This window comes from Brienomyrus brachyistius, chromosome 11, assembly GCF_023856365.1.
Source record: "Brienomyrus brachyistius isolate T26 chromosome 11, BBRACH_0.4, whole genome shotgun sequence".
Lineage (NCBI taxonomy): Eukaryota > Metazoa > Chordata > Actinopteri > Osteoglossiformes > Mormyridae > Brienomyrus > Brienomyrus brachyistius.
The window spans coordinates 13346665-13359420 of NC_064543.1; the positions used below are offsets into that span (position 1 = coordinate 13346665).

Consider the following 12756-nt stretch of genomic DNA (forward strand, 5'->3'; position numbering starts at 1 on the left):
ATCACGTCTTGAGAATAGACTTTCAATTCCTCATTTTAAGTGTAGCATACTAGAAACTATTTATGCATTTCTGTTTCTGATAAGGTCAAGTTATTTAATAGAAGGCGGCATCAAAGATGGCGGCCTCGTATCTACAGTATCTAGGGAGAAAAAAACTGTGCCGAATATAAATTGTTGACCACAGACTGACACCTCAGGATACCCGCTGCAGTCTTTTGTGCCATTTCTGTAATTTTCACTGTGTTAGTACGATAAGACATACATCATAGGCTGAGGTCACCTGCATTAATACAAGTCAAGATTGGGAAAAGCGTCACCTTCAATACAAATAGCAAAAATGTCCTTCTTACATAAATTTTTATTGTTTTCCCTGAAAACAATTGCTGATACCCCCTAATAATAATAATAATTCATAATAATAATAATAATAATACACAGAAATACCTCTGGTTGGTTTTTATAAAATGGATCATTCAAATTTGTACCAGCGAAAGGTCATTTTTCCATTTAACAAAATATTAAGAATGAAGTGTAGAACAGCCAGTCAAGCACTGAGTGACAACGGAGTTCAGCACCTGTGAAAACAAGCTAAGACCAGCTGTATTTTCCAGGTACATCAAGGCCGGTTCGGTGTGGGGGATAAAGCAGGGGTACAATGTCAAAATGAGAGAGAGATTGAGATGAGGGAGGAAATGAGCTCGCTTGAGTGTTGCAGCATGCAAATGCCCACGTCCCCCCACCCATCTCTGGTGGTTCCCTCTTGTGCACAGAGGAAACTTGTGGTGCTTAAGGTGAGGGGACACCTTGGGATTGGTATAGTCCATTACACCTAAGGAGGAGACTCGTTCATAAAGGTAACAACACAAGTGATATAAAATGGATCAGTTGTCAGACCCTTGCATTGTAAAGGCTACTGAGCCTGTTTCATTGGCCTAAGACCCAAACTTCAAGTTTTAACATCATGGGGAACGCGATTGTCCAAAACACATCCTTTAAAATCAATGCTTGGGCAGCTGGAAGGCTTTCACATGGCTCTGAGGAAGAGTAGGGCACCTTGCCTGATCCCTGGACATAGTTAACCAAAAAAAAAAAAAACATGTTTATATAACTCATTTGACACGGTTGTGCTGAGTGTCACACTAAAACTGGGAGCGGGGGTGGGACGTGGCGACATATCACCTTCCCTCAATGATTTCCTTTTTATACCCCCAGTAGTTAAAAGAAATTAGCTTTTCGTAATGTCTCCAAGAGGAAGGATGAATCATCGATTAAAATACCTTAAAATCTATTTTTAGGAGAGAAAACACGGGTGAGAATTTAAGGCAGTAGCTACATTTCTGTCATTTTCTTTGCGGACCCCACACCATGATTTCTCCCACCCACAACCTCAAACCTGGCATTGAAATGTTCTAGTGGAACATTTACAATCCTACATGCAAATAGTCCAATGTGAAGAAAAACAATCCAGGATTTCAGGAGGCACGATGCCGGCTTACTCAACAGCACAAAAAGCCACCATGAGGGAAGTTCTCATGAGGTACGTTAAAAGCCAAAAACATCCATGTGAAAGGAGCCGATTACAGTCACACGACAAGGTATGCAAGAAAGAGATATCAGTGATAAGTACTAGTTGGCAAATGGTGGTTCTCTCATTCGGTATATTTCCCCAAAAGGCTGGAGTATAATAAAGTCTGCTGTTCGACCTGAGGTGGAGAAATGAGGACCTCTTTATGGGCCCAAGATCCAGCAATTGCGGAGAGACACGGGGCAGTCCCCACAGCCTTCAAAAGGGGGATCGAATCTGACCTGGACCTGACAGCCATGGAGAGTGAACATTAATTATCATCATATTTTTTAATGGGTTCATCGGTCGGTCAAGGATGCCAAAACGAGGCCCCTGGAGCCATGCAACGGCGGTCAGGGAAATCCAACGTGACCCCCGTCGTTTCCACCGCAAATAAGGAGAGCAGCCTGCGGTTGGTGGTGGACAACATGGAGCTCAGTTCACCAGCTCTTTGGTATACAGCGATCGGGGTCAGATTAAATGAGGCTATCAGATGGAGGACGCCTCATGTACACCTGGTAAATATTTTCAGTGAGAACAAAATATTATCTTCAAGACATTGTTGCCTGGTATGCATACGACAAGTCAGATCAGTTAGCGTGGAACCTCTTCGTAGGTCAGCACAACAGACTTGAGCCGTGACAATAAGCCAAGCTAACTAGCATTCTCCAAACCATGTGACCTTTAAGACATCCTGAGGAACTGAGAGCGTCTTTGGTTACGGATCCATTCTCCGATCAAGCAACGTGGGAAGTCTGCCATTCCTGAGAAAGACACTTTCCAATATGGAAAGACAAATGTGAGGCTTGAAAACTAAAATGCATTTCACAAAAAAAAAAAATATAATAAAACATTACATACGTTGTCCTGATGTCTTAGTAAAACACGCCCCTTCTACTTTCAGGGTTCTAGGAGTGGTCTGTAGAGTAGACCACCACTGGTCCCAATGCACCTACAGAATGGGAGCTAATGCTGTAGGGACATTATGAAGGTGGAGAATGGTGCCAGAAAACCACCAATCAGATGCAGAAGCTTTAGCTCACCCAAACTCCCATCCAAACCCATAGTATTCACATTGCTCCAATCAGAAGTTGCTACCAGCAGGGACTAAGGACCAGTAAACATCATCTCCATGTTATTTTAAAAAGTGAACGAAGTAAAACAAGAATCCCTCCCAATTGTGAGCCACCGTGCACAGAGCAGGCTGATTCACAGAGGTTCTTTGGAAGGAGGACTACAGGAGAACTGAAACATCTCCAAAGGTCCTTCAGGGCAGCCAGCTTCTCTCAGCCACTCAGTCCTGCCTAAGAAGAACCACAGCAAACCGGGGCTCTAACCATGCATAGAAACGTTCATACAAGGCTTCAGTTATGCAAACCTAAAAGAAAAAAAAAACCTGATCAACAAAATTAAATCATGTATATAAAATAAACTTACTTCTGCTACAGTACACTACAGATACCTGTATAATTCAACCAAAGCAGACTTCTTGATCTGAGGTATGCAAAAGAAAGTAGCAAAATTACAAATCATAAAAGGCAAGTGGCAATGAACAGTAAAATCTGAAATAAACATCTTCAAGTTCAACCGTGGACACCTGTCGGTGATTTCTGACTGTACTGTATGATTGTGCTGCGTTTTATCCATCGTGTTCGTGTGTCACTGTGTCGGTGTCTGTGTACAGTCGAGGTCGACAGGAGCGATGAGGTATTTGTTGTGCTACAGTTAATCCCTGGTATCCCCATCAGAGCCACTGAAGAACGGGCAGAGTGTGTCCCTGTTGAGCCAAGTGGGGGGAGGGGTCATGGGAAGGGGGAGTGGCCAAACAGTTAGGGAGAGCCACTGGTAGAGGGCTCCGCAGGACTGGGGCCCTTGGAAGAAGACAGGCTAGGGCTGTGGGCAGAGGAAGGGAACGCAAAGCCTCCTCCACTCAAAGCAGCAGGGGGCGCTGCTCCAGACTTCTGAGCGAACAGCATTCCTATAGAGGAAGATGGGTAGTGAGTAAACAGCATGTGCTTTTTGACAGCTAGAACTCAGTGAGCCATTCAGAGGTGCCCGCACCTGAGTAGACCGTGCCGTTGACCTCCACAGACACACTGATGCTGGCGTTGCCATTGGTGGAGATGCTTAATGCCAGGTCTTGCTTGTCTTCTGAAACAGACCCCGGGGCAGGAGGGTATTAGAAGCGCAAGAACATGGGAGAACACACCTAACAGAGACGGCAAAATACTGAGAGAGATAATCCAAGGGACCGAGCAAGCAGGCGTGTGGAATCGGTCATTTTAACGGGAAGCTACCCCCAGGGGTTAATATAGTGCGTATGTGTTGTGCAAGTAGGAAGTAGTGGAGCAGAAGTAATTTTGTTGGATGTTGACACTAATTTGGAAGATTATCAGGGTCACACATCAAAATGAAAGTTGTTTATCTATGCATACACTAGACAAACAAATGGGAAATGGGGGGTGGAGGGCACTAACCACGAGAAGAAGTGGGTCGACCTCCAATGGGTGCGTGAGCTGCTATGGCGAGCAGGTTGTGCTGCAGCGCGTGTTGCATGAGCCGCTGCTGCTCCTCCGCCAGCCGCGCCACCTTACGCTCCGGCCCATCGCCCGTCTCCAGCTTCTCCCGCAGCTGCTCCAGCGTCGCGGCTCGCGCCAGGCCAAGTCCCAGCCCCAGGCCCAGGCTCAGGCCCACTGGGGGCTGCTGCTGCTGCACACCCAGTGCTGCCCGGCTGGAACCTGCCGTCGGGGAGGCGCTCTCTTCTGAAGGGAAAGGGAAGTGAGAGAGTGAGCCTCATGCAGTTACTGTAGGTCAGGGATTAACAAAGTGAGGGTCACATGACGACTTCCATTTTAAGATCACTTTACGAATGTGGGAAAACATCTAATTTTAACCATAATTGCAGCCACCTGATTATCAGCCCCCAAAATGCGGGTCATGATTCATTGTGGCTTTGTGGGCTGAGAAGTTTGGACAAACAGGCTGACGATCCCTGACCATGAATGAGATTCACTGTTGCGTTAGTAAGGAAATGATATGTGTAAGAGAAATAGGAAAACGTTAGCATTCTGTTTTGTTTCAGCGAAATCACAATCGTATAGACAAATGAATCAGTTACGCATGATGACGCCTACTGAGGGAGGGACGCAAGCCAACAAAAGGCAGGATACAGTGGGTTTCCAGTACATGGCTGCCTGCACACACACCCACCAACCACACACTCAGTTATCCACGTCTCGGGACACTTGCTCAATAAAGTAAAATATTGCAAATTTATTGGTTTCATAACAAAAATCATTACTTTATTCCTCTGTTTACAAAAATATTCCATACTGGAAACAACCAGTAAACATTCAATTCAAGAAAACACTGAAACGCAAATTATAGTATGTAGTAGGCAACAACAAAAGTCGGTCAAAAAAAAAAAAATGACAACACTTGTGCATAAAATACGTGCAGATATGGTAAATATTGCTTGCCAGTGGGCTTTTGTTATGAAACCAGTAGATTTGCAACATTTTTCACAAAATTAAGCAAGCATCCCAAGGCTTAAGTGTGAGCACAGCGTGTACAACAATCTGGCTGCATCAGTTGCGCTCGACTTTCTGTCATCTATATGTGGAATTTTAAAAATATTCACTATTTAAGACATGCAAGAAGAAGAAACAAGAAAATTAATCATCATAACAGCTTTCACGTGAGAAGTTCCTCGGTACCCAACGGTAAAATTCTGAAAAGCCCCTGTGGGTCCCCAGTGAGGTATTTATCATTCTGAAAATACCAGTTTTTTTTTTTTTTTTTTTTATAATTTCTATATGTTTACAAATGACACTCTTCTTGATTTGTGTTGCATCACGCTCAGAAGATGACTGCTGTTTACAGGAAGCTGAGGGCAGGGGGGCTGACTTGTAGTGCATCTTGGCACTGTGTGTCAACCCTCAATACACTGCTACAATCGACACAAATCGGCATGACAACCTACAATTCCAGAACCCCACCATGGCCTTGAAATTCTTATGAGCAGAGCAGAACAGAACAGAACAGAACAGAAATAACTCCTTCAGTAATAGCTCTCTGAAAACGTGTTTAATTATTTGGAGTTCTCATGTAGTTCCAATTTACACCACCAGGGGGGCCTATTACACAGAGAATTGATCGGGAATAAACCAGTAGTTACCAAAAGGCCAAAATATTGTATACAGACAGATTTAAGTGGGAATTGAATTCATATCAATGTATAATGGTTAACCTAAACAGTAAAATATAGCTTATGTCTTTTGTACAGAGACATTTATCACCTTCAACAACCAGCTGAATAACAGTTGAGGCCCTTGGTTTTCAAAGCCTTTTTACCCGAGCTTCTACTGGACAGATTGGGCTCGTACCTGTGCTTTTCTTCAGTGACAGCCCGGGTGACGCCTGCAGCCCATTGTGTCCCACAGGGGCCCCGCCCCCCAGCGACGCCAAGTGCATCTTGGGAGAGGGAAGGATGTGGGGCGCAGAGCCCGGGGAGGCCGGGAAGCGGTAGAGGCTGGCACTGTAGCTGGGCCTTCGGCCCTCCCGCCGGTTACTGTCGATGGCGGCTTGCAGCTCCCCCGGCGAGCTGAGACCCTTCTTCTCACATTCATAGGGATACAGGTACTTCATGTACCTGAATGGGGCATGGAGGGGGGCACGCCCCATGCATGAATTCGGCAAAGCGTGAAACATCTCAACTCATTTACCAGGCACCAAAATTATAATACCGAACAGATTTTCCACCCAGAGTGGGGGGGGGGGGGGGGGGGACCACGTTGATAATTAATGAACGAAATTCCAGTAGCCTGCTTATGACGATTCTCCAAGCCTGGAAGGCAAAGCTGTAGATCAGTGTTCCTCAAATCAGTCCTTGGGCACCGCCAGATGATCCATGTTTTTGCTCCCTCCAAACTCCCAGGGAATGTGGGGGGGGGGGGGGGGGGGGGTCCTTGAGGACTGGTTTGAGAAACACTGCCATAGACCACAAGCCTTATGCAGTCCATGTAAGTTTCAAAAGCACTATGAACAATCACACTGATAAGCAAGCAAAAGCAACGCAAAGTTCCCGTAAGTGGCGTGGGGGGGGGGGGGGGGGGGGGCTTACTGCGTGCGTAGCGTGAAGGCCGCACTGGTGATGGACGTGGGCAGGTTCAGGCCCTTGGTGATCTCCCTCCACATCTTCTTGTTGATGACTTCCACCAGGCCGCCCTTTTCAGTCACAAGCTTGTAGAGCATGTAGAGGTCCAGCACTTGCTTGGCCATGATGGGAATGCGGTTCACGGGGGTTCCTGGGAATTTTATTTTATGGGGAGGGGGTGGGGGCATGAAAGCACACAAAATTACGTTGAGAGAAAGAAGGTGCTTTATGTTCAGTGCACGGCATTTACGATACGCAGAAGAAAAGGTTTAGTCACACCTCCACACTCCCACCCCCAACACACACCACTGGTAGGGGGAAAACTGCAATTTCATGGTAGATTTCACACAGCAGAGGGCTACAAACAAGGGCCGTGAACATTCTGCAATTCATCGATTCATATTGACACATCAATAAATCCGTAACCATCCTCCTGTATCAGTACTGGGAGTATTGATGAGTATCAAACGCATATCATGAATATTTAAACATAGGGGGAAGCACTTATCTATAGACAGAATTGACATTCCTGTGACTTTGTGCAGTATGACATTCAAGGGAAAAAAAAAAAAAAGGTCCCCCAGTTTCCATTTGATTGGATCATGTTCAATCAAGTCATTTCAAGGAACATTTGACATCATCATGTTGTTTCATTTTGAACAGTAAAGCACATCAAGCACATCAAGCAAATGATTTACACCCTTTATCATGAGGTTGCCAAGGTTCTCCTTCCCACACCTCCCTACAGACAATTACTGCATCTCAAAACAATATTATCCTGATTAGGGAAGGCAGACAAGGATGATCACGGTCAAACAGATCACAACTACTCTATGCTCAGTAAATGCCACCAGTAGCTTATGTGCACCTTGTGGCAGAGATGCAGGGATGACTAGATTCCACATGTGGCACTTAACTAGTGATATACCCAGCAGCTTAAGCACCAGCCAGTATGCCAAACTTGCAAATTGACAGCTGCTGTTAGTTTGACACCCCGGGTCTAAACTAACAACCCTGTGTATCTTAGTCTTTCCCTGTTCCACCACAAATGATTCAGCTCAAGAGCTGTATGGTAAATTAGCACAAGGAGTTGCAAGAATTCGAGGTGTGTTAAATGAGGGGAAACCCAAAAATGTGCAGGACTGGAGTTTGACACCCCAGGTCTAGACTTAGAGGAAATCTGTCCTGTGAAAATGGAGCTTCTTCATTGACGACTCTTGTCCGAAGCTGCATACGCGTGAGGCAAATAGCACAAACATACTTGCTGTCGAGGAGTCAACTAGGCTTAAGTGTAGTTAGACTGAGCTTCCAATGAATGCCGAGGCACAAGTGTAGGTGTTATGGAGTAAGAGCTGCACATTGTCTTCCAACAAAACAAGAAGCTAATAAGATGATTCTTTTATTGGCTTCTCCACTATTGTGGTTTGCAGGGTCTCCTCCAATGGGACCCATGAGCTAAAAATCAGCCCCAGGTATCAAGCTGAGCCATAACCGATAAAACATCAACCTGCCTGAAGATTATTTCAAACGTCTGTGTTGGAGCAGGAGAGGTCAATCAGAGCGCAAAGCCAGCCCTCACGAAATGAGGTGTGACTAGAGCCGCCAGTTAACCATCAGCCAGTGCGGACCGAGGCTCCGAGTCGACGGATCGATATATGGGAGCAGCTTCCAGAATCGCACGGCATCACCATGCCATCATTTTAAATCATTAATTAGGTGGGGGTGGAATACACCACTGTCCCCAGCCTTATCCCCCCCCCCCACACTGATGCATCCTACAGGACCATCAGCCCTCCCGCCCACCCCCCCACAACCACGTGGCCAAAGATATGGCAGCCGGTCCGATGGAGACCATGAGATCAAGCCATGGATGCGTTTTGCTGACACGCCGAGTACACTGGCGGCAGCAAGGCTCAGCCCCTTGGTGGGGGGGGGGGGAAAGGGGGTGTGGGGAGCTTACTTAACGTGTAGGTACACATCAACCCAACATCAAACAATTACAGAGGCTCCGGGGGGGTGAGAGGTCAGCCCGTGGTTATTGATGTATGAATTAAAGTGCAGGTCAGCAGGAAGCTATGAGTCAGTGGGGGGGGGGGGGGGGGGCGCACTCATAAAGGATCACTAGTCCCCAGGAGACAAAGGGGGGTCAAATCAGATGCACAAAGGACAGAAAGCCCCGTTTTTTTTTTTTTTTTGGGGGGGGGGGGGGGGGGGAGCAAACCTAGACCTCTGAGAGCGTGACGACGACGCAAACGTGAAAATACAGCAACGTCCCATCGGAGAGGGGTCTACAAGTCAGAAGGCTTTTGACTCGTATCGGTGTGGGGGTTAATTATCACCTAGACACAATTTACCTATGAACTGCCAAGGACCATAAAACCATTAATAGAAACCCTCTGCATTAATATTTATTTGAAATCTTCCAGGTTTTTGTTCCTCGTTTTAAATTTTTATTCATTTCCATCCGTGGTTAAGCAGAAAGCGATCTGGTCATTTTTTTTATTGTTTTTTCCTTTTTGTGAGCTGCAGCTGACAATCTGTTTTAGTGTCAGGTGTGCGGTTTCTCCCTCTCCTGTAACAGCCACTCACTGCACTCCCAGTGGTCACCAGCGGCCTTTTCACCATCAGAAAATGAATAAAATCCTTTCCCTAGTTTTTTTTAAAAACAGCATTTTAAAGGGAAGAGGCCACTAATTTGGCTTTTTTTTTGTTACATTTTCACTGATTCAGTCCATTTTACTTTTGGATAACAATGACAGCATTCTTCTTAGAATAATGCTGTACCTCCTTCCTGCGCTGAACAGGTTACCATCCTGAACTGCCCACAGTCATTCGGAGAAGCTTTATGTCGAAGACACCTGACAAACTGCAACCCAGCAAATACCAGGAAATTACCACGGCAACACGGAGTCTTTTACTCGGAAGGGTAACTAGAAATTCTGGACTACCCAGTTATTTAATTTTACATATTCAAGGGCCTCTGTAGAGGGTGCTGGGCCCCCCTGAATCTGTTGAGGAACCCAGGCATCTACGGTGCCCCCAGTGTGTACTATTAAGGGAATAACAGGGAGCACCCAGAGGACACTGGCATGGCTCAGTCTGAAAGCACCAGTCTGCACTTAGCTTCACATCCAGGTCCATCACTGCAGCTGCTGGTCTCCAGCAAACTGGATTCGGCCTGGGCGATATGGACCAAGAGAGTTCATGGGATTTTTCTTAAAATGGAAACGTTTCTAAAAACTGAAGCCGGACAACCACAGAAAGTGCAACTGTGAAAACCCTCATTTTAAGTTATTAGTCTACAAAGTGAAGCAAATATCGTATCTTCCAATATTTTTAACTGGTGAGCTGTCTGTGCAACGTCCCCCGCAAGGCCCTGGCATTATTCACAACCGGGAAGGAAAACTCTTAGTGTTTATTATAATCTTTACTAGAGCCCAGTTTTTTGTGCACAATAAAAGTACATCAATGTAAAGGGTATTGTATCATCCTATATCTCATTATGAAAGTACATTGATAATGTGAAAATTTGATACGCCACCTAGCCCTAATTCATACATCATCCTTTCGGCTGCCATGTTGTCCAAATGCCTCCCAAACTCAGTGGCCTCTCTGCCCATTACAGCACACACAGCCTTCCTGACCTCTCCCATTATCCCTGTCTGGTGACTAATTGCAGGACAGCAATTCATCGTCAATGACCACGGCTGCAGCACAATGTAGAATTGCTATTGGTTTTCAGTGAGTCCATGGACTCAGTCTGAGCGCAGGATTGGTCATCTGGAGTGTCCGTCATTCGGGCAGCAGCATGTGACGACGACTCCTCGTTCCTAATTGGCTACGACCTTCTTCTGTAGTCCTTCCCCCACCCGATGGATGGGGCCTGTAATGAGGAGAGCGATTAACGCCACACGGGGTCAAAGGTTGGCACTGCACTGTGTGAAACAGCGTCCGAGAGGTTAGGTTGCCCAGCTCTCACGCTTCCCCGCTCCCACTGAAAGATGAGGCGCCACTAAGCAGCTTGAACATACAACTGGGTGTCAGAGGCGACGACAAACAGGATAGGTGACACTTAGGAAGGTCTTAGATTGTTTTCCCCAGTCTATTGTTCCGGAATGAAACTTCAACTCCACACAAAATTCCAGAACGGCCCAAGGGTTGGCTTTCTATCCACCAACATCACCGGCCGAAACACAGCATTGGATATATCGACCCCCACTGCCATGCCCCCCCCCCCCCCCACACTTTCTGAGAATAAGCACACAGTAAGGCAGCAGTGTGTGGTGAGGGACACCTGTCGCACAGATGCACCCGCAACTGCAGCGTTGTCGGCGCGTCCGTTGTCTCGTAACGTCCTTGCTAGTGCAGCTGTCTTGCTGTGCCGAACATCCAAAGATTAGATTAAAAACAAAGACGTCCAAAACATCTGAGAGCTTCTGCTACACAAACACAGTCGCCATCTGAGTCATTTTAAAAGAACAGGTTTGAAACACTGAAAATGTGCGAAAAATGTGCGAGAAGGCAGTAAGAAGTGGAGGGCCAGTCGATACAGCCCCCCACCCAGGCGAGGGTAACCTTACATTGCTACAGCGTGCACATGTGCAAGTCCTGTCCCACAGTAAGCATCGGATAAAGGAACCTGTGGGCTACCTCTGTCCATCTGGTTTAACTGTTTGAATTAATATCTGAAAACAAAACAAAAACGCCAATCACAGGTTGATGCTGATTGACCGCTTTGCCGCGACTGTCTGCTTATTCCCCCACCAAGAAGATTCCACATGAGTCAATGGTCAGACCCCGGTATCCCAAAGCTCATTTCCCTGGTATTCCATAAACAAGGCCAAGACGCAGAGCACCGCCCTTCCTGTGGTGTTGATGGAACCCTTTCCTGTCCATTGTCCTGGGGGGGGGGGGGGGGGGTGGGGCACTGGAAAGTAAGAAAGAGGAGGAAGGATAGGATGGCGGCGGACCAGGGAACAGACTGGGCTGATGCAGGGGACACACTGCCAACTGACTGGCAAGATGAAGATCCCGTGATAGTTTGGAGGAGCCGCTGGCTGGGGGACAGACCCCCGAACTACCGAGGAGAGGAACTTGTCGGAAGATGCACTCTGACCTCCTCACTGTCACATGACCCAGTGGTGCCTAAGCTCCTGCCAAGGTCCAAACCAGTGATAAAAACCAGTTGGACAACCTTCCAGTTTATCTATAAATGCATTGTGCATTCTGAATATAAATACTACTGCAACAGAAAAAAAAATGTGGGGGGGGGGGGGGGGGGGGGGGCAGAATGAGCGCATCATGACTGTCAGATGTTGATTAGTCTAGGGGGGGGGGGGTAGGTACAGGAAACATGAGCTGATGGAACTGGTTGACAGGAGAGACAGGGCATGAGGGAGGGCATACAAAAATCCAGACACTTAACAACCCAAGACTACACCCTGCCCAGGGGCTGGGGAGGGCCTTAAACGATCACCCCACCCCAATCTACTCTTCAGATTGAAGATAAGGCAGCAGAGTGAATATGGGGGGGGCTGTGCTAAAAAGCCACATCACTTCTGCTCCCAGTTTCCAGCTTTTAACTTTTTAAAAAGTGAGACCCTAATGCTGAGAGGCGGCATTCGGTCTCGCCTGCAGCTTCTCTCCTGGATCTGAGGGCTCAGCGAGTCCTCCTACCGATGCCTCATACTGGAGCTCCACAAGACCACCATCTGCTAGCACAACAGCAGAAGAACCTGCTCCAGCGGGGCTGTAAGACCGGAAAGACCTCTCAGAAGACATTTATCTACCCTCTCTCTCTCCCGATTATGCATGTTTACATCTGAATTCACGTGCTACACACTCTTGGCCTGCGTCTGCCTACTCTATATCCCACTGGCAGCTTTGGACGCCATTCTGTGAAGAGCTTACTGGTACTTGTGTGAAGTGCGTCAAACAACGATAAACCGAACTTGAATGAATAAAACAAAAAGACTCATACATGCAGCAAACGACACACAGACGTGAGCAGTACTGTTTTTAACTCAGTAGGGGGGGG

General features: G+C 46.8%; 1 protein-coding gene across 1 annotated transcript in view; it reads right to left on the reverse strand.

The window, feature by feature from the left end:
* Positions 1 to 340: 340 nt before the first annotated feature.
* Positions 341 to 12756, reverse strand: part of LOC125704113 (AT-rich interactive domain-containing protein 3A-like) — a 19742-nt gene continuing 7326 nt past the window's right edge. The window contains exons 2-6 of the mRNA XM_048969442.1: positions 6687 to 6870; positions 5950 to 6215; positions 4042 to 4326; positions 3626 to 3715; positions 341 to 3542 (exon numbers count right to left, since the gene is read on the reverse strand). Coding sequence (XP_048825399.1) covers positions 3394 to 3542; positions 3626 to 3715; positions 4042 to 4326; positions 5950 to 6215; positions 6687 to 6870 — 974 coding nt within the window. The 3' untranslated portion in view covers positions 341 to 3393. The remainder of the gene's footprint in view (positions 3543 to 3625; positions 3716 to 4041; positions 4327 to 5949; positions 6216 to 6686; positions 6871 to 12756) is intronic.